At 37.5% G+C, this 22,609-nt stretch overlaps 2 protein-coding genes across 8 annotated transcripts in view; both read left to right on the top strand.

Moving 5' to 3' along the window:
- The window catches only part of GFPT2 (glutamine--fructose-6-phosphate transaminase 2), a 28,431-nt gene extending 20,920 nt beyond the window's left edge, over positions 1-7,511 (top strand). Inside the window, exons 17-19 of the mRNA XM_007421926.4 lie at positions 291-458; positions 4,707-4,868; positions 5,470-7,511. Coding sequence (XP_007421988.1) covers positions 291-458; positions 4,707-4,868; positions 5,470-5,514 — 375 coding nt within the window. The 3' untranslated portion in view covers positions 5,515-7,511. The remainder of the gene's footprint in view (positions 1-290; positions 459-4,706; positions 4,869-5,469) is intronic.
- A 4,335-nt stretch (positions 7,512-11,846) lies between these two features.
- MAPK9 (mitogen-activated protein kinase 9) overlaps positions 11,847-22,609 on the top strand; it is a 47,107-nt gene continuing 36,344 nt past the window's right edge. For 2 of the 7 annotated variants that reach the window (XM_025175121.2, XM_088133812.1), the window contains exons 1-3: positions 11,862-11,981; positions 12,692-12,872; positions 12,982-13,052. The gene's annotated coding sequence lies outside the window, so the exon portion shown is untranslated. Of the gene's footprint in view, positions 11,982-12,691; positions 12,873-12,981; positions 13,053-22,609 lie in introns of all 7 variants that reach the window. The other 5 variants (XM_088133815.1, XM_088133813.1, XM_088133811.1 and 2 more) reach the window with 3 other exon arrangements.

Below are 22,609 nucleotides of genomic sequence, written 5' to 3'. Positions count from 1 at the left end.
AGATACATGACTAATATTTTAATGGATGGTTATTAATTGGAATTCTTCATCTTAGATTCAACACACATTTGATGTTAGTTTGCATTTAAGGATGGGAATTGTATATGCACCTAGGCAAGTACAAAGAATTATGTATCATATCAATGATAAGTAATTAAACTTTGGGCATGCAAAAAGCAACTTTTGAGTTCTGACTTCAGTGTCATTTATCTGTGCTTAATTGTTATGAACATAATCAATGCATTTTTATTTTGTACTTTGAGTGTGATTTTCTTCCATTTACTTTGCAGAAAATCAAAGAGATTACATATATGCATTCTGAAGGTATCTTGGCTGGGGAACTGAAGCACGGGCCATTGGCTCTTATAGATAAACAAATGCCTGTTATTATGATAATTATGAAGGATCCCTGCTTTACCAAGTGCCAGAATGCTCTACAGCAAGTCACTGCCCGACAGGTAAACTCTGTAGTTTGTATTTCATCTTTATGATTGATCTGAACATTTCTTGCAAGAAGAACATACAAGAGAGTATTAATGAAATATATGTCATGCTTTTCTACTATACTGGTTCATTCAAGATGACTAACTGTATAATAGTATAATATAATATTATACTATTATATAGTATATAATAGTATAATATTATACTGTATAATATTGATAAAATTATAATTAAATCATTAGAATTCATTTATTAAAAACTCCACTAACAACATTAATTGGAAAGTACTTACCATATTTCAGCAGCAAGTAAGATGCAGGGTGAAAAGCCTGCCTAAACAGAAATGCTTTTGCTTGCCTGTCACAGATTTTAAAATAATAATTCTAGCTTTATTAGAATCCTTAAGAAATTTACTGAGATTTGTAAAGCTTGCTACATAAGAAGTCATACTAAGCAAAGACCAAAATAATATTAAACTGACTGAACATGCATGAGCAAGATGGTCTGGGGAATATCTACAGAATGAATGCTGAAACAAAGCCCATCAGTTAAGCTTGAAATATTATTTCAAGAATGAAGAGTTACAGACCTTAACATATGGATCAAACCGTACTGGAATGTAAATCTTGGTAATTCTCAGAAAGGACTTTATATTTTAAATACATTTTACTACTCAAGGTCTGAACTTACATATAACTGACAATTAGGGGACAATAAACATTGCATAAATATAAACATAAACATCTGGTATAATAGTGTACAAAAATTCTTTATATAATAAAGATGGGCAGCATACAAATTTAATTAATTAACTAATTAATTAATTAAATTTGTATGCTGCCCATCTTTATTATATGAAGAATTTTTGTACACTATTATATCAGATGTTTGGTGAATTAATCCAGACAATCCAAATAAGGGGTTTGTGAGTTCAGAGTTTGTTACTTCAGGTATAGAATTAATCTTACCAAGCCTTCTTATATGTTTTAATTTTATAAAAATTATTTGAGCCACTAAAACTGTGAACCCGAATGTGTGCAATAATAATATAGTAAGAATATCGTATAAATATCTCACACTATTGTGATCTAGAAGATTACCAGGATTGTGTAACTGTCAGCTGAAATAGATTCTTCAGTCGAATAAACTGCTTAGAGGAGAGAGTGAGAGAAAGAAAGAATTTTTTGTAAAAAGTTCCTTAAGAACAGGATATATTATCACCTCTCAAATTCTTAAAATCTTCACATGTTAACTAGTTCTAATTGGTAAGGAGGAGTTATATTCACCTGCTTGTGGTATATTTTGATGGTATGTTTTACTGAGAATTTATATTTTTTACAACAGAAGTATAAAATATCTAATTACTCCCTTCACATCTCCTTCCTAGAATAAAAACAAGATGAACCGCCATGACAAAAAAAAATTTTTTTTGTAATTGTTTCAGTCATCTATATCTAATTTCAGTGCTGTTGGCTAGACCAAAAGTTGAAAAAACATTCTCAAAAAGGCAATGGCAAACCACTTCTATATTGTTGCCAAGAAACTATATTAATGTTTCCATGAACTTATTAGGAATAGAATTTTACTCAAAGGAGGTTTTACCTCTTAAAACCTTCCTAAAAGCCAAAGTTGTAAGTTAATAGCTGTCAAAGGTACAAGAGAATTGAAGTGAAGCTAGTTTGATCTGTCTTCACAGGGAGTTAGAGAGTTTGGGACTAGTCAAACAGCTCTTTCTTGTCTCCTTAACTTGTATGCCTCTGATAGTGGACACAATGAAACTGCTCTTCCAAGGATTTCAAAGCTGTGACGGTAAATGGCAAAATGCAGACTTTCAAACAGCCTGATTGCAGGTTACATAGAGCTTCATGGATCATAATTAACATTTGGAATTCCATAAAGCAGACTGATCGGCAATGAAGCTATTGTAACATGCTCCTCACAACCATCCCTGGTTTCAGTATTTTGGAACAGCTGAAGTTTCCAAATATTTTTCAAAGGCAGTCCCAATTAAATCATTTTATAGTAGTTTTACCAGGGTGTAACAAATATATATTATCTAGCTCAAGCTGAGTTCACACACTGCATTTAGACAGCTTTGTTTGCGATCTATGGCTTAGCATTATGTATGAACACAACCAACTGCAGCATAGTCAACAAGCCATGATTAAAATAAACCATGTGTGGACCTACCCAATATATCTGCCTTTTGATTATCCAAGGGTAGTTTTTAATTATCCAAATTAAACTCCAGTCCATTCTAGTAGCATAGTGGCTATACTGAAACAATATACTGCACCTGAAAGTATATGCATATAAACATCTATATGCTGAAATTCCATTTTTATTCATAGTAGTTGTGAGACTAAAGAATCTGAATCATCTCATTTTATCAGTTGCCAGTTGCTGAGAGTCTATAGCTGACTAACCCGGATTCTCTACGATTTCCTCCATCCATTATAACAACATTGGGACTTATAACCTAAACTCTTCTATATGTGTCAGAAATATTAAACATTTTCCATTTAAAAAGCCTAACAAAAAAGAAAATAATATTGCTTTTGCTGGTGGTGGTGTTCTCTCACTGAGAAACCTAATGACTGAAAACAGGGTACAGGATGCAGTATCTAATATCTATCAGAGACTACCCAATTACTTTACTATTATGAAAATCCTGAAGTATTCAGAAGTATATTGCTTTTGATTCTAATGGATAATAAGAATAAATTTACACAGAATGGATATAACCTCTTTTTGAAGCCAACTAACCTTGCTGTCATACATTGTCATTTCACATAGCAGCAAACTGAATGAGGATTTTATCTGTTCTGAATTGGTGATTTCAAATTAGCAGTGTTACAAGAGAGGATGAAAAGAAAAATCTTCGCATTTCCTCTGTATTATCCATAAAGTTACAAGTTAAGAAGATCTCAATCACTACCTCTCATTCACTGTATTTACTTATTCCTTCGATAGAAAGTGAGATGTTGCACTTCTTGAATATTATGATTCTCCTCTTTTACTGTTTTAGTGGCAGTACGTTCTCTGGTCTGTGGCTTTTGCTAGGAAATCTCTTTTCTCTGCAGGCTCTAGTTTTAGATAAATTGAACAAGAATTAACGCTCTGCAACTTTTCTATTAAAAAAAAACACTTTGTAGACATTGTTGTGAACACTGCACTGGATCTCAGATAATACATTTTACACTGTCAGTTACACATACAGTTTTAATTTGCCAAATTAGTTAGGTACATGCTTTTAGTTTTCTAAACACTGAAAATTGCTGAGGGTTTGGGGAAGGTGAAGACAGAAAAGTAAGTTTTTTTTTAAAAAAAATGCACAATGTTTCACATTGGGTATAATAGCAATAATAGTAATATAGTCTTTGGTTTATGGGCATTTGTTCAGCAACTGTTCAAAGTTATGGCAGCCCTGAAAAAATGGATGTATGACCAGTCCCCGTTGTGCCCATCACAGCACCCCTGGGGTCACGTGATTGCGATCTGGGCATTTGGGTGCCCGGCTCACGATTACGACATCACACGGAGCTGCATTACGGATCCCCAGTTGGGACTTTCCCTGCCAGCTTCCCACAAGTAAAGTCAATGGGGAAGCCAGTAGGGAAAGTCGTTCTGGTAAATTGCTTCTGCCTGCACCACACACACACACACACACACACACACACCCTCAACTTGCACGTGACCTACGCTGGGTCTCCCAAGGCCTCCCCAGCCTCCCTTGACTTCCGTGCAGCCTCCCAAGCTCTCCCTGGTCATCCCACCCCACTGCAGCACCCCTGTGCTCCTTACCTGGGACTCCTGCTGCTTCCCACTTAATTCCCCGCACATCTTGGGGTTACAACAGCAACCAGGACCAAGATTGCTGTCGCTAAGCGATGCAGTCATGTGACATTGTGCTTTATGATTGCATTGCTTAGTGACAGCTATCCCAGTCCCAATTGCCATCGTAATCCGAGGACTACCTGTAGTAATATTATATTGGGTTACAACTGCAGTTGTAACATTTACCTGTAATTACGCTAAAGCATTTAGAGTGGTAAGATGTTGCATTTTAGATTTAAGCCATAAATGATCAGTACCCATCTGCATTTTTTTAGTTTAAATCCAGTGGTATTTACAGTGTAGTTGTATTAATATTCTTTCTATCTATCTGTTGGAAAAATGTCTGCAAAATAAGCAAGTACATGTATAATCAATAATTGATTAATCAATTAATATTAATCTATACTATTTGATTTGTTTCTTAGGGCCGCCCTATTATTTTATGTTCTAGAGAAGATACGGAGAGCTCCAAATTTGCTTACAAAACAATTGAGTTGCCACAGACAGTAGATTGTCTACAGGGAGTTTTGAGCGTGATCCCTCTACAGCTGCTTTCATTCCACCTGGCTGTTCTCAGAGGATATGATGTAAGTTACTTCCATATTTAGTCATTCCAATTAAAGCACTTCTCTAAGCACACTTGGATACTTCCTGGTTTCCTTAGATTGGCAACAAGAATGAATGATAGGATTTAAACAAATAGTTATACATAATTGTGTTCTATTATGATTGAGAAATGGTTAGCATTTATTTATCTTTTAACTTGAACTAGAAACTTTACTAAAGATAGAACTAACCATTTTGGTTGGTGTGTAATTCCTATTATCTAAAATATAAAAATAAATGCCAAGCAGTGATTTTAGTGACAGGTATAAGATACAACTGTACCATAGTATGCAGGTTGAATAGATCTAGACTGTCATTTTGTTAGCATGTAAAGAGATAACTAGATGAAAAGATGAAAAAGAAAGCAGGGCTGGGTTCATGGTACAAATGAAACAGAAAAAAGTTGGGGTCAAGCAGAAGTCAAGCAAAGCCAGCTGTATAAGGGTGTTGGTGGTTTGGGATACATTTACGTAATTTGGGAAGGCATACAGCCATTAGGATGTTGTATTTTCCTTTATTTTCCTTTTTAAATGGAATAATTTCTATCATGGTATGATGAAAATATTTTTGTTCTTTTTCCAGGTGGATTTCCCAAGAAATTTGGCTAAATCTGTGACTGTAGAATAAGTATTATGCCATAACATATAGCCTGATAATGTCATAATGCTATGTTGGGCTTTGTTTAGCCTAGCTTTGGCTGGTTTCAGTGGATAAACTCACCACAGGTAACAAATCATGGCTTTTTTCTTGGCAGTTTGAAGCCATGATTTGAAATTGATTTTCAAATCCTGATTTATTTTAATCAACTTGTTATGTCTATACTTGGACTTCTGGTTTATTTTTGAACTTAGTGCAATTTAAGAGCAGTTTAAAAAGGTACCAGTCATTAGAATAAACTGCTCTTTCTTTTCTTTCCCAAGTCCTTAATTTTCCTGTTAGCATTCTTCTTTCCAAAGTGGACTCTCTGCGCATAAACCCTAATCAAGCAATTCATTTTCCTAAAAGTGCAACATCCCTTTCTCAGAAGGGAAACTAATGAGGTTCAGAAAAATATCAATAGGGAAAGCAAATCTTACATAAAAATCCCAAACTGCACCTTACATACAATTTTTTAAAAACTTTGCAAATCTAAAAGCAAAGCATATACAATCCTTCTTCTCAGAAAATGTAAAACATATACAACAACCCCATTGTCCACAAGAACACAAGCAAAATGCACATATTATTAGAGACCAATAAACATGCAAACACATTCAGAAATATATGTGCAACCTCCCCCATAAAAATATATGTACACATCCACCACTAATAAAGCTACAGGCAGCCCCATCCCTTACGTGATAGGATGCTTAGGAAATGGTAGAGGAGGAAATCAGGAATTCACAGAACAAGCCAGGGTTACTTTTTGTCTGTGAGACTGACTCTGGTTTGTTTAAATTGTGGTTAAACTAAATTTTAGCATTATGTGCAAATAGTTTTATTAGTCATCTAAATTGTATTTTTTAAGGTTTTAAACTAGTATTCTGATTATTCTGACCCTTCACTGCAAAGCATAACTTTTTTTTTTTACTTCAGGTTTTTTAACATGGGAATAGTGAACCAATAGCCAGTATACTGCTAACTAGGAAATATCTGGGAAGTTGTCCTTACTTTAAAAAAAAAAAACTTGCTTAATGTGCCTTTAAATATTTGTCATATGCCTTACTAAATGCTCATGCTTATAGCATTACTGAAATAATCAAATTGCCAAAGAATGGAAGAAAACTATTGTTTACATATGCTTAATGAATTGTGTTTTTTACAACTGTGCAATATATGTATATAGCTTTTTTTCTGAGTTACTGTGAATAAATCAACACTACAAGCAGCCTGATGCTATACAAGTGTACTCAAACTGAGTCCTTATGAAATTGGTAGGATTTGCTCTTGGGTACGTGTACATGGAATGGCTGCCTTACTTTTAAATACAAAGTATTTATATATACACAAATGTATAGCATTTAAGTTATTTTAGCATATAGGTTACTTCTACTAGTGGGTAATGCCTAAGAGTTAATCCTAGGCTCATTAAGCTTGTATTAATTAATTTGTTACATTTACACATCTCACTAAGGCAGAATAAATGATGGAATCACTCTCACCTGACCCTTCCTGCCACCAGGAGCAGTTCAAACAACCATAGAATCCCATTCTGTGGTTTGGTTAACATAACTCTAAACCAGGAACTCTCACTTATTCTGCCTGCTTACAAGCCAAGTGGAAGCTATGGAAGAGCCAAGCAGAAGTGATTAAAGAGTGTGAAGGAATCTGGTTTAAACATAATATGTGAATGCAGTCAGTTGTATACTGATTATTTTACTTTGAGCAGTTGTAGTTTTAACTGAAATTCTATTGCATTTATCTGTCTTTTTATATTTCTGTACTGTTGTTAATGAAAACAAACATCATTTAAACTTGATTCTATTTTTTGTTGAACTGTGTCTTTAGATAAAATACATTATACATGCTTCTTTTTCTTGAATAGTGTTATTTAATCCTATAAGGCTACTGCATATTTTGTGAGTATGTTTCTACTTAACTATAATACAACCAAAATGCTATGCAATTAAATAAATCATTGATTACAAAAATGTCTTGATTTTGCTGTATCTGAAACTTTACTAGAACTGTTATATATAAAAGCTGCCTACAATATTCTGTAATCCTTTGATTAATTCCTTAATTTGGAATTAAGTACTTATAACTTATTGTAGGACTATAAAGAATGGATCACATTTGATTTCTGAAGTCTGGAGTCAGTGGCAGGGTATAGGCGAACATTTTAATTTGGGAAAATTGTTGAAGAAAATGCAAACCCCAAGCCCTGTTGGGATTCTAGTTAGGATGTGCAAGAAGTGTCCTGTTTCTCAGGCTCTTTGAAGAATACAGGCCTTCAGGTGCTCATATGTACTCTCACAGAATGGATGTCTGCGGCGGCGGCTTGCTGTTGTTAGTCTGGTCAGGCACAAAACTCCCATTTATCAGAAGCTGAATTGATTATTTTGATCCTTTCTTTTACCCTCAGCTTACCAGGATGCTTTATTACCCTGCCTTCTGTTTTCTATCTGGGCATGTAAACACAGTTCTAAACTGCACCATGTAAAAATGCATAGGGGCCTATTTGAGGCTGAAGCACTTTCCTAAATATAGATGATGCTAGAGACTGGCATTTTTGTTTGTTTCATATTAGCTTCCTACTTTAGGACAATGAGCCTAACAGATTAAAAATGAGTCTGGTAGCACCTTTTCCAACTAACAAAAAGCATAAGCTTTGGTAAATTGTAACTCACATCATCAAATGTATGCTGAATTGATCTGGGGTTCATCACTAATTAGATTTATATCCCACCTTTATTTTGTACAATTCAAAGCAGCGTATAACTCCTATTTTCCCCACAAGAACCCTTTGAGGTAGGTTGGGCTAAGAGACAGCGACTGGCCCAAAGTCACCCAGATGGCTTCCATGCCTAAGGGAGGACTAGAATTCGCAGTTTCCCAGTTTCTAGTCCACTACCTTAACCACTACACCAAACTGGTTCTCTTGTTTAAAAAAGATATGAACCAGGAGCATGGGGTTAGAGAAAGGGTGATGATACAGATGCAGGTTGCACACTAGAGAGATTACAAGTATCTCATCAATTAGCATGTGTAATCTGTTAAAAACCCATTGTGTTTGTTAAGACCTGAGGTAGCCTGAAACCTTTTGATCTGAGTCAGCAGCCTCTTGCTCTATAATGCTGGCTGGTTTTATTCTTAAATACCCACCTTGAAATCTGTGTCCTGGGATATTAGGTCTTAACTAAATGTAATCTGTCTCGCATGTAACTTGCACAATCACCCTTTTCTCCCACCTCCTTTTGCCTGATAACCTTCTATAATCCTACATCAGTCAACCACTGCATAAATCTGATGAAGTCAGCTAAAACTCACAGAAGCTTAGTGTCTTTTCTAATACTTTTTATTAAAAAGCATTATCAGGTGCCTCCAAATTTTTGGCTACCATAAACTAAGACAGCTCTCTGCAATGTCTAGTGGGGACTAAGGGAAGTATCCCTGAATATATGGTGCCCACTGGCATTAGCTTGCAAATCCTTACTATATCATTTAAAAGAAAAGAAAAAAAAGAAGAGTCTGATAAATTTCCATATTTGGCTCTGGGTCAAGGATGACCCACATACTTGCTTTTGAAAAGATGACTCTCCATAGCCAGTAGGAATGCATCTTAAAAATAAAGTTAAAAAAAACATCACCACCTTGGTAGGTATCAACAATTAAGACCAAGAACTTAGTCTTTTACCCACAAAAAAAGTAACCCTGATCAGAAGGTAGGTTGCTTTTTATAAATGTACCTCATACATGTGTAAAGATAAAGCAGTTGGGGGGGGGGCGGACACTGAAAGTCCAGCTGTTAAAAAAGTACACTTTTAAATGGGGGCATGTAAACAGTAAATGCAAGAATTTTCTTACTCTGTTCCCTAAGACAACTCCTAATGTGCAAGAATCTTTTCAAAAGCAATATCTCACAGATATTACCTTCCATTCTTTCCTTGTTAACAAGATGAAACTCCCAGCCTCAAGAACAGCCTACTTCAGGCCAGCCCCTCCCTATTGTTTTTTGAAGAGCCATTAAAATGTAGCTCGTGAAGATCTTTCTGCCTGAATGCTATTTTAATCAATGCATTCTTGTTATGATTATGATAGTGTCCTACTTTAATGTTGTTAACTGTAAGCCACATGAAACCTTTGGAACTGGAGAGTGAATGGTAAGGAAGGAAAGAAGGATGGAAGGGAGGAAGACTAATACTGTATTTAAAATACTGTACAGTAGAGCAATGTAGCTGATTTGCATCCATATGACCCATACCATTCTTCCTCAGAAGCCTCTGCTTGTTTTCTTTGTCACCAATTTGTAGTTTCTATTCATTTCAATAGATCCCCCAAAAGACACTCTTGGTTCTCAGTAGTCTTTTTATGTTAATTTAGGTAGCTATAATTATTTATGAAGAATATAAGCTTAAACCCACATTTCAAAAACCATACTTAACAGTGCCACTTTGATACTGGACAAATAACATCCATAGTTAAATCAATTCCTCTGTCCAACCCTGCTGCTCAGGTTGGAAAAGAAGGGAGAGAGGTTCCCAATGCGAGAATCTTCTGAAGTTTTACCTCCCCTTTGCTAAATCCTGCAGCGTCTTGGGGCAACTGGGAAAAGTGGCTCTTCCTATTTCTCTTAAGCATCCTGTTTTGGGGTAGTGCAATAGCTAGCCTAATTCTTCACACCAACTAGCAAGAGAAGGCATGTGGTCAGGCAGAGATGATGACTGCTATTCAAATGAGCAACCATATTGTGCTTGCTTATTTTTGCTTTCGTTTGTTCCTTCCCTCTCTACCTTATATGTCAGGGAAGGTGACTGAGAAAACTACCTTTTATTCCCTCTTCCCCACATCACACATGTTTTGGTAGGCACAATTGTTTCCACTGCCTTGTCTATAGAAAAGGAGAGGGTCTGAGTGGAAAAAGGGCAAATGAGCATTTCAAGAGGGAAGTAACCATTACCTAATTTTTGTTTACTGGGGAGCGAGAAAGCAGATGAGCAATAGGAAGAGATGGCTGTTCCTTCTTAGACCAGTGCTTTGATGCTCTGCAGAGAGACAGCAGGATGGTACAAGCCAATATTATGGGCTTCCTGCAATGATGAACAAGAGAAAGAAAGTACAAGTAGCCATTGCCTTCCTTGCCATAATATGTGTGTGCCCACTGCCAGGTAGCCAAATCTACTATCACTGGGGGCTTCAACTGAAAATGCAGGGGAAGATCATCCTCTACTGTCTATTCTGCTTCATTAAATCAAATGCTTTTTTTTTAAGGTAGTATGAAGCATCATCTTCCAAAGAGGGATACACTTCTCATGGAGTTACATTCTTAGTTTGTATTTTGTTGTACAAAAATGGTTGATAGAGAAATAAACTGTGGCTGCAACAGAGAACTTTTCTGCTGTTCTGTGAATCAGACAGCCTCAGTTTTGCATTCATGATATTGAAGATTTGGGTTTGATGCAATAGATTGCTGCCAAGGTTGAAGCAAAACCATGAGAATTCAATTGAAGGCAGCTGCATAGTTCCATGGGCTAAATCCTCCCTCCTTTGTTTGAAATCATGTTTTTTAAAAAGTTTTTGCTATAAGCTACTCAGCATTATTGTATGTATATGGGTGGGCAGATAAATTTTTAAAATAAAAAGAATTGGTCTAATGGGCAAAATACTCAGTTGGACAATACTTCTGTCACATCTGGATACTTCCTAAAAAGAAGTATATATGCCAACTTTTTTTATGATGCATCCTGTGTATACCTAGATAGCATACTATGTCACAACATATCCAATCTTAGATTATGAAAACCTAGCCTGAGTGAGCAATTTATAAGTATTGTGTGCTCACAGAAAAGTGGGTTGAGAAAACTACAGGTAAATATGATTGTTTACAGTGGTTGTTTCTGCCTATCCTGCTTGCAATTACCCTACCTCATGCCATAAGTAAATTAAACCAGATCAGTGCTTTAAAAAGAGAACAATTTATTCTTGCACACTTAGCATGTTGATATGTGCCAATACCATTTCTGTTGTTGTGAAAAGTGGCAATTGCTGGGGACTAAATCAGAAATAAAAACAATCCCAGGAGCTGACGTTAGTCATGATGCACTTTCAGACTGTAGCACCGAATCAGAAAACTCATCTCAGTTTAAGTCACACACGAGGCGTGCAACATTTGAGCCTGCCAGACACACACCCCACTCCCAAAAACCCCCACCCTCTGAGAGGAAGGCGCCTGTCGCGCCTACCTTATATAGTGGTCTTCAGGACTCGCCTCCAAAAGCTGGTTGGTAGGAACCTGAAGAATATCCGCGGTGATTGGGTGGCACGGGTGCTCATCAGCATGCCTGGGTCTGGTGCGGCCTGTGAGGCGCTGAGGGAGGCCATTGCGGCTCGAGAGTGTCTGAGAGCTCGATAAAGGAGCGAAGCAGTGAAGCGGCTCGCCCGGGGCCTCCAGAGAGGTGAGGCGGGCGTGGAGGGGCGAAAGGCTCAGCAGGCGGGGCAGTCGAGGGGGTTGGCGATGGTAGCGACAGGAGCGGCGCCCCCCTAAGGCTTTCAGCCCCCCTCCCCCACACGGTGGTCTGCCTGGAAAGTTTCCCCGGCATCGCGTCGCCTCTTCGGCCTCCTGGCTCGTCGCGGGCACCGCGGAGGCTCCGCTTGGAGCCCCAGGCAGCTTCCTGTCCTTGCGCTCCCCCGCCCTGTTGCCGCGGCGCGCCTCTTTTGCGGTCTGGTGCCTGGAAAGGGGGCCCTCGTTCGCCCTTGCATAGAGCCCGCCGCGCGTGAAGCAAACGCTGGGCTTGGTCTGGGGGGATAGAACCCGGCCTGGCGTGTTGGAGGACCCGCGGTTGGTTGTAGTCAGGCAGCGCCGGGCTGGCTGAACCTGAGCTCTGACTCGGTACGAACGGCATTTGTTATGCCTGTTCGGTCTACATCACTCCCTCTCGGTTGGTGCTGTGTCCTTTTGCTATTGGTGAAGAAGAGACTGGGAATACCGCTCGTTCGAGGTGTTGGTGGCTACTGGTGCCCTATCTAGACAACTGGGGTAATTGATTGCAGGGTAGAGCGAGGCATTACGGGGTGTTAAACAACTTTTAGGGGCAAATGATTTCAACATCGTGAGTGCAAAGTAGGGAAAAGTGCTCCTTTGCACCCACTTTTTTTTCTATTTCAGCCTCACAAAGCAGGACCTTGTACAGAAAAGGCACATTGAGGCAAATGACTTCCAAGTCTTGAGTTGGAGATAGTTTTGATTATATCATATCAAGAAACCATCCTTTTGAATTCAGATGTTTCTACTCTGCCAACACTCATTGCAGAGAAAAAGATAAACGGATGACTGAGCTACATGAGAGGTCAAACATCTTTCAAAATCATCATCTTGTTTAGTTTGAACCCATCATAGATGAGAGACAATTGCACAGTAAATAGAATCTCACCTTCTTTCCTTTTTACTTTCAACAGAGAGTAGAAATGAACAGGGGTGAGGGACTTCTTGGCAGGAAACCCTCCCCAGGGTGTCCTCTCCCTCCAAGGTGAGATTTTTTGAGTTGTTTTCCCAACATTCTGTTGCTTCTAAGAGTTAAGAAATATGCAAGCAAGCGCAGTAGTAACTCCTGCCCCTGTCTTTTAATGGTGCAGCTTTGGATATAGCAGGAAGAGGAGGGCTGGGCTCAGTGCTGCCCACTGAGAAAGCAAGAGCAGTTGTCATTGCTCTCTCCACCTAGACAGCATAGAGGGAAATCTCAGAAGGATGGTGTCACTTGCTATCTATATATTCAGATGTGCTATCGTTTTGAATGGTGTTGGGAGGATTAGACCTAATCACTGCAAGGGTCCATATCACCAGGGGAAAGTGGGTTAAGGAGCAAGCTAAGCTGACAGCTCCTCCTCCAAATAAAGTCTTTTTTTGTTAATTCCTTTCCTCTCTTATTTGCTTGCTCTTTGTTCTCTATTCTGCATAGTAAGAAGAGGCAACTGGGCAGACTACCTTATTCTTTGGCTCACTCACTCTCAGTGGCCCTTTTAAGCATCTGCATATATTGCCCAAAGAGAGAGACTAAGCTGGCAGGAGAAAAATTAGACAGCAGCCACCATGATTTACATAGCCTTTCCTGCCCAAAGAATCTCAGGAAATCGGTAGATTACATGCCTCTGACAAGCTACTCACACTCTGAGAAAATTCAGTTTGCTGAGCTGTAGCCCTACCATTTTGCTGCCCAGAAGGAATCCAAGTTTGCATGATAGAGAATGATGCTCCTGCTACAATCCTGTTGCTTCATCAGTTAACAAGAGTGATGGTGAATGAGTGAACAAAATATGCTGCTACTGCTCTTATCTGAAGCTCTGCTACAAGGCCCAGAGAATATGAGCAAGAGGGATTGGTAGGATAAGGTATTTCTTTCCTCTAATTAACATACTTCCCTTAACCCTAACTCTCATTTCCAGAACTATGCTATAAAGAGAGGAAAAACATGTGTTAAAGCAGTAGTCACTACTTCTGTACAATCCATCAGCTCTTCTTCTGTGTATAATATGCTGCTTGTTCATTCTATGACTTGGGCAGTGCAGCAAGAAGAATTTGTTTATTATATCTAATTCCAAGAGCTGGATTTTATGGAGGATTCACTTGGTTGGACTCAATCTTATCTGAGAGTCAGAATAGTATCTATCTTAGTAATGTGAGTGTAGATGATTTTCTCTTGCTCTCCTTAAAGTAAATTGTGGAGGTCCCATGTTGTACCTTCCTCTCCAAAGCTCTTTAAAATTTGAACCTACCTTTATCTCTTACAAAAATTACAGTGGGGGAAGAATCCCACTGTTGACATTGGAGAGTATGGATTTTTTTCTTCTTTTAATTCTTTGGGAAGTTTGCTAGAGATTTCTGAAATCTGCCTCTGTGGGAAAGGTTTAACTCTTCCCAGCCCATATCAGTACTCCCTGTGTATAAAAGAAAAAAGGAATATGAGTTGTATATGCTAATATAATGCATAGTTTAATTTGCTCTTCTGTGGAGATTTGTACTTTCTGCTTCACCCATCACCACTATAGGCCATTCACCACTTATGTACAGAAATGAATGACATTGTCTTTCTCCCAACCCACTGCAGATGCTTCCCACACTGAGTTTTCAGCTTCAGTTCAAAACCACTTTTTTCTGATCTGAGGTATCTTAAGCGCTTCAGGTCAGATTGTCTCCGGTGCTTCATTCTAGTACCAACCCCAGCTCCACTTGACTTCAGTGCCTGGTTGCTGTCCTGAGCAGGCATTTTATGTAGATTACTATGTTTAGTCTCTCTGTATGTGTGTATACACAGAGTATATTGAAAGTCAGGCCCCATAGATAACTTACATAAATTGCATTATTATTATTTATTACATTTATATACTGCCCAACTCCCAGCAACTCTGGGTGGTATACAAATTGTTAAAAATATTTTAAAACAAGGAAATAGCACAAAACAAAAGAACAAAGATGACAGAGAAAACAAACCTGGATGGGAACAAAGAAAAAGAAGGGGCTTCAATAACCCTTGCTAAAGGTTTGAATAGAAGAGAATATATGTAGCTCAGGATTGAACTGTGGAGTTCTTAGAGTTCTCTGAGCTTGGTTGTTTTCTCGCAAACGCCTACCCTAAATCCAAAAATGCGAAGGAATTCCTGGAAGCTTGCTATTCAGACAAGGCAGCCATCAGCAGGCACATAGAGATAAGCCACATTTACACACTATTCAAAAGAGAAAATAAAAAGGAAACAAAAGACCAGAACATCTCCTCACCAGCAATCATCACCCAGATAAGCAGAGATTAACACCAAGATTATCACCAGACATTCAATCAAGCGGTAAATAATACCATAATCAAGGAACTACCAGAGGAAAAACCCACCCACCCTCAAACACTGGCAGGGCATGCCACAGTATATAAAAAGAGAGCAAACTCCACTCCATTCTAGCACTGAAGATGTTACCTAGCTGGGTAACGAAACGTTTGCAAGAAAACAACCAAACTCAGAGAACTCCAAGGACTCCAAAGGTTTGAATGCTTTGCTATTTTCTTTTAAACACTTCCTTACACATTTGACATATGACCTTTGAACATGCTTAGTATAGGTAGACCCTAGTTTAAGAACGAGTTCCGTTCCCGAGGTCTTAAGTTGAATTTGTAGGTAAGTCGGAACAGTGTTATTGTATAATACTGCATAAGTAGTATTGTCTAATGAACTCAAATAATTGTGTATTTAACTTGAGTCATTGTGTATTTAACTCAAATTTTGCTACAGTAGGCTCCGTTCTTAACTATGGGTTGTCTGTAAACCAGGCGTACAGTAATGTTTTCTCTGAAAAACATATTTAATAAAATACACTGTGTTTGGCTTATGGGGCCTGACTTTTGATACACCCTGTATATGTGTGTGTGCACGCGCGTCCAAAGATGGTCCATTAAGTCAATCAACTATCAACTCTAGAAGCTCATGCTCCATTCAACTTTTACATCTCCCCACAGACACCCTTTCAGTTTCTTTCCAGACTGGGTAAAGCATACATCCCTAGCTTTTCCACCCCAGCCCACAGAACTGCAAAGTTTCCTTTATTTGTTATCAACATATTTAAGTTGCAACCAAGGAATGAGCTGCTTTATTTTTGGGAAGCTGAATTGTAAGTTCTTTCTTGCTACAAAGTTTCCATGGACCTACTGAGGCAGATAGGAATGAAAGAACAACTTCTCTATTGCTTTGATTACAAGTAGTCCTAACTTAATGACTGCCCTGTTAAGCAACTGTTTGAAATTATGATGGCACTGAAAAGGTAACTTTATGACCGGTCCTCACATTTACATCCGCCGCAGCACCCCCATGGTCATGTGATGAAGATTTGGATGCTTCGCAACCGGCAGACATTTATGATCGTCTCATTGTTCCACAGTCACGTGATTGCCATTTACACACTTCACAGCTGGCTTCTGACAAGCAGAGTCAATGGAGAAGCCAGCAGTAAAATTGCAAGTCACCGTCACATGATGTCTCACTTAACAACTGTGTTGCTTAGCAACTGAGTTGCTGGTCCTGATTGTCATTAAGCAAGGACTACCTGTACTGTATCCTCAGAGCTATGATGATACCATAAGAGTGAAAAAGAAGAAAAAAAGAAAGTATGTGTTAGTGTCATAGATAATTGGGAGGGGGAAAGTAAAGTCATTCATGTGTGCAAACTTCTGGGAAATATAAAGAAAGAGGGGCTAGTGAGGAGGGAACAGTTCCTAAAAGGAAAAGGCAGGGACTGGTAGACTGGTCCACACAGGAACCAACCAATGAGGTTCATCTTCCCTGCATGGATGGGAAGGGCAAGAAGGGGAACAACGAAGCAAGTCTTGCAGTGGGTATAGTCCAGGCTGAACAGCAGCCTGGCCAGTTGCCAACTCACTACATTTTCTGATAGTGATTTGGAATTTCTGATATTTTTGAAGAAACATCTGGGAGTATCATGGAAAACAAGTAACTTAGGCTGCAGTGCTGAATTGCACTGAGTTGAAGGAATGCGGCAGGGAGGGGACAATAATTCAGTGGTTCAGTACATTGACTGCATTTTGAACATTCTTGGTTAAATTTCTGGTATCCAGATAAGACTAGAAAAGCACCTTCCTTAAACCCCTAGAAAGTTACTGTCAGTTGATGTGATCAGCACTGGAGTTAATTGGACCAATCATCTGACTCAGTATAAGGGAGCTTTCTAATATATTCAAAACCCTTTCTGCTGCTTAGCTCAGAGAGTGATGGTGGGCAGAGAGGGCTTTGAATAAGGCTTTCCTTTTCTCAGTAAGGAGATTTCTGAGCCAAATCCTTCCTCCTTGCAGTACCCAGAGAGGCCGAGGAAGAAAGAATAAATAGAAGCTGATGCTGCCCTCTCTTGTTTGCACACTTCTTTCCCATTTTCAGCAGCAAAGTGTTGTGGTGAGAGGAGGAGCTGGAGGCTTCCTGCCTTCTTGTTTTCTTTTAGCATCAGCTGTGGGACAGAGAAAAGAAGGAACAATTGCTAATTATTGTTCAACTACCTCTTTTCACCAGTGGGTTTCCTTTCTAATAAAAGGGGCAGTATTAAATATCCTTTTCAAATACCTGGGTTTTCAGCATCTTCTGTAGTACAGAGGAGAGAGGAAGAGCTTATATTTTCTTGCTTTATAAAGAGCCCTTTCAGAATCAAATGCCAAGCTGAATAAGTAATTTTCGAAAACATGAGTGGTGTGAAACACTGGGGACATAAAAAGAAGAAAAAATATGTTGAGGGTCTTTGGGCATGCAGTACAGACATGTCTCAATTATTTTTACTCCTCCAGAGTACTATTTTTAAAAATGAGAAAAAAGCAAGGTAAGCTGATATACTTTCATGCCTCCAGTTATATATTCCTCCTAAAGGAAGCAAGGGCTTTCCATCCATATAAACACACACATACCCCTTCCCCCAACATATAACAAAAGCAACTGGCGCCTTCTCTTCAGTCTTTTCTTGGATCAAAAATACATTCATTTACTTTGTCTTGAAGTGCTGTTTTTTTTTTTATTAAACTTAGTTCATTAATATATAATTATTTATGCTATAGAATAGTGAGAGAAATCTGGATCAATGACAGAATCCACGTGTTCATTTAGGAAAAGTCATTGATTTTGACAGGCTTAACTTTCAAGAAAATTTCTGCCCAATCTTTCTTTTGTGTAGCCACTATCCCATCTCACTTCTGTGTCCATTAAGTGTTATTTTAAAATACTTATCAATAGAAAGAGGTTGGGAATTAATCACTGAAGCTGTATTAATTGTTCAGTGCAATAGCATATCTGTTGCTCTCCTTGGCAATACTTGAGGTCAATCTTGTGTGAGCTTTATAGCTGTATTTCAGATTAGTATAGAATATTGTTGATATGTTAAATAGTTCAGTTGGAAGTAGGATTAATTTTGTAATGGGGATTTTTGTCTTTTTAAAAAAAATTTATTAGAGTCATTTATTTATTTAAGCTATCTGTAAAGCTGCCCCTTGATGTACAAAAATAAAAATCAGAAAAGAACAACAAAAATGAAAAAAAGACAAAACCAAAATAAGCAAACAAATACAACATATAATCAACACATAATCAAGACTGGCACTAATAACACATGTTCTTGTCACAGAACAGACTCATTGCAGGGGGTAAAGCCTGGTCTTTACAGTTCTACAGAAGGCTAAGAGGATCATTAGAAGCTCATTCCAAAGGGCTGGCATAGTAATAGAGAAGGCCCAGTTAGGTGTTTTGTGTCAAAGAGACCTGAAAAATCCCTATCCTCCGTGATCTTGTGGAACGGGCCATTAATACATCACTTGCTACATTTGAAGTTTATTATAGTTTTTTGTTTATTCTTAGTTACTATTAGGAATCACAAATCTAATATTTATGCAATGTGAAAATTGTTCTGAGAAATTTGATTTGTTCAAGGCTATCCAATGAGTGCATAGTTGAACTGAGACTGAAAATTAAATTCAAACTCAGTACATTTTCCAGTAAAACTCCATAACAGTGTTACAAGCAACTGTTCTGTATTCTGGAGCTTTAGATTTATACTTTTTTAGGGACAGATCTAAGACAACTCAAACCTATGAAAAATCACTCAGAACTAAGCCTTTTATATGGAGATACTATCATGGTATTAGTTGAAACCTGAATGATTTGCAGTACAGTCACTCCTTGTTTAGTGACTATCCTGGTTAGCGACCATTCACAAATATGATGGTAATAAACAGTAATAAAAGAATTCATTTTCCTACCAATGTGTGGATTTACAACCAAATTTTGTGCACCTGACAACAAAGGCCTTCAGTGTGAAACTGATTAAGGTCTGGACAGTTTCAGGCAGCAGTGCTAGCAGAAGGTTCTAATCAACTAATTAAGGTAACAGAGCTGAGCTTGTTAACTTGTGGTTAGCAGTCTTTAGGAAGGAGAAAAGCAGCTCAGGAAGAGGTATTATTTAAGCAATGTCTCTACCTTGCAAGGAGGCAAAAAAAAGGGGGGGGAGTGTCAGGCACAGGACTCTGTATGCAAGAGAGAACTTTATCTGAATGAGACGGCAGCAACCAGTGATCTTTGCAGCATCTCTCTTTCTCTCAGTTATGTGTTTGCTTAGTGACCAGGAATATGGATTTCAGGCTGAAGTTAATAGATTGCCTCAACATGGCAAAAATTGGATAAATAAGGGCAGTTGGGAATTAGCAAAATACCTACAAAAACTAACTTTCCCCAAGCTGAGGATAGCATTTTTCAAAGCCAGGCATAACATCTTACTATCCACGATGCTGCGAGGCAGATACTCCAAAATCCCATTAATCTAGTGTACCTGCCTATGTGGTAACAAGAAGATCAAAACCATTTTGCATGTATTATTACATTGTAAATTCTACAGGGATATCAGGTCTGCTTATATTCTTCCCTTAATATCTAAATTTCCAGGAAGGCCAGACAATTCCTATGTGAACCATCTTCTAGAAAATTCAGAACACTTTATCACTTGTGCAGTAGTTAAATTCTGTGTTGCCGCAATGAAAATAAGTCATAACTGGTCACAGAAATAACCACTTCTGTTTTATTTGTCACTTTAGGTTTAATACCTGCTAGCTATCTTGGTTTAGGTAATACATATTTTTATTTCATAGATTGCAATATTTTAGATTTACACTTGCACAGGTAATTAACATACCATTTTAGTAATAAATATTACATTTTTTATTTTTTATTTTATCTTTTTAATGCTAGTATTTTGTCTTATCTATTTTATTTTACTTTGGTGTTATATTTTTTCAAATTTTGCTGGTCACTGACTAAATAAACAGTATTTCCATTTTGATTCACTTAGTGACCATTTCACTGAACGACCAAGTCATTGGAATGGAACACAGTCACTAAACAAGGAGAGGGTGTATATGTTGGACAGAATGTATGGTAATATGAGGAATATGGATCTGAAAATTTCTGTATTGAAGACCGTGATAGATATGTTCGACAGAGAAAATGGAGTGAATGTTTGTAAGATATAAATGTATGGAAAACTAGAGCAAGTAGATGAATTTGTGTACCTTCATAGAAAATGGAAACTAAAGATGAGGTAACAGCTGCAGATATAATTTATATGTACAAATGCTGATATAAAAACAAAAGACATATATAGTCTGTTGTGAGGAATTAATATTTGTCAAAAGAAGCAAAAGTGGCTGTGCTCCAAAAATACATTTTTGCCCATTCTATGTTAGGTATGTCACAGTAGTTGGACATGTCAGGAGAAATACAAAGCTGAGTTGAATGCAGTAGAGTATTTAGAATTTGTGCGGAAAAAGCTAACATTATCACACAAATTTTAAGCGCTCTTGTGAATTAAATACAAAACTGAGTAACGAGTACAGAAGAAGTATATTGAGGTGGATTGTTCACTTAGAATGAATGAGGATCAAATTGTAAAACAAATATATGAAGGAAAAGTGAATGGCTTACGGAGAAAAAGACTGAGAAAATCATGATTGTATGGAGTTGATGGTGAGAAGCTTTAAAAAGGCGATGTATGAAGTTGTGTATGAATATGGTAGAAACAAGGATGATTTGCAAAGTTAGAAAAATTTGGAGAAATATAATGAATTGTGTTGTTGTAAACTTTAGAGCATCTTTTATTTATTAGTTCTTGCCTTTAACTTCTTTTGCTAATTATTTCTTGTTCTTTTTCTGTGTTTCCCATATTCCCAAATGAGAATACCATGATGAATATGAATGTGTGCATCTATTCTCACATACTTTTACTTATTATATATTATATACAGATTGAAAGATTTCAGTCTTTTAATTAGGCTTAGGAATAGTTCTGCCCAGTCATGTACCTGGCAGTATGTTTCCCTGAAATATATAAGTAGAAAAGTTGTCTTTATTAAGTAAACTTATAAACCATTATATAAAGTTTTTCATTATGTTTCATAAAATACTCAGTAAAATAAACTTCTAACAGTCTTTTGTCTTCACAACAGATTTGTGACATTAGCTATTTGATGCATTTGCAGTGATATTTCACTGTTGATTTACTCCTGGATGTCCTTCAGTCATTGTTTGATTCATGCATGACCAGCTGTAGTTTGGTGTTAGTCACTATTGGAAGATTTTGCTTAAATGTTCTTTTTCCTAGACTATTTGACAAAAATAGTATGAATTGCATATTGTTATTAAACCTGTTAATACTAAGACTGGGTACTTGATCTAATATCATTACAAACTGTACTTTCGAATTGTCAACTTTTATTAAAATGTTGTATTTCATATAACATTTTAGAGTAGGAAAGATGGAATCACAAACTTTCTGATGTTGATATAAATTTAGTTGTAAGTAAAATTCAAATTCAAGTCAGTAATATTCAAAAGCTAGTTCAGTCAAACCTTTATTGGCATTAAAAGGACGAAAAAGGAAGTATAAAAACACAGTTACATATTGAAAATTAATCAAAGGGGTAGCCATACTTATTATGAAAATTGTTTGTGTTTACTTTTGAGTACTTCCTCCAAGAATTTAGCAACAATTCTGGTAATTGCAGGCATGGCGTGTCTCTCAATAAATTTTGGCAGGATGAGACAGTGTTTAGCAGATATATGCCCTGCAAAGGTTTTAAAAGCAGTTTGTAATGGAAGTCTCAACTAAGTGGCAGTCAAAAATTGTATGGTGGATTGTATCAGGACTGCCACAAGAACAGAGCCTCTCATGATTGGGGATGCGTTTATACCTTCTGAAAAGTACCTCAGAAGGAAAAGAGTTTACTCTGGCCAAAAAGAAGGCCCTACGCTGAGATGGAACCTCAAGTTCATACAAATAATGTACCATCTTACCCAAGTAAGTTTCAATGCCAAGCATGGCAGGCGAACAAGCCCAGGGTTGAGCAGGTCTGAGTTTGTAGTACTCTAGATCTAAGAATCTCTGTTTAATTATTCTAAATACATAGGTTTCATCTGATAAATATAAATCATCAATCCCAATCCCAATCTGTTTGAGTTTAGACATAATATACCACAGCCAGAGTGAAATATATTTGTCCATATTAAGATGTAA

Source organism: Python bivittatus, unplaced genomic scaffold (genome assembly GCF_059951505.1).
Source record: "Python bivittatus isolate LINGU-HERP-01145 unplaced genomic scaffold, Pbiv_v1 ctg000080_np1212, whole genome shotgun sequence".
NCBI classification, from domain to species: domain Eukaryota; kingdom Metazoa; phylum Chordata; class Lepidosauria; order Squamata; family Pythonidae; genus Python; species Python bivittatus.
This window is presented reverse-complemented; position numbering and strand designations above follow the sequence as displayed.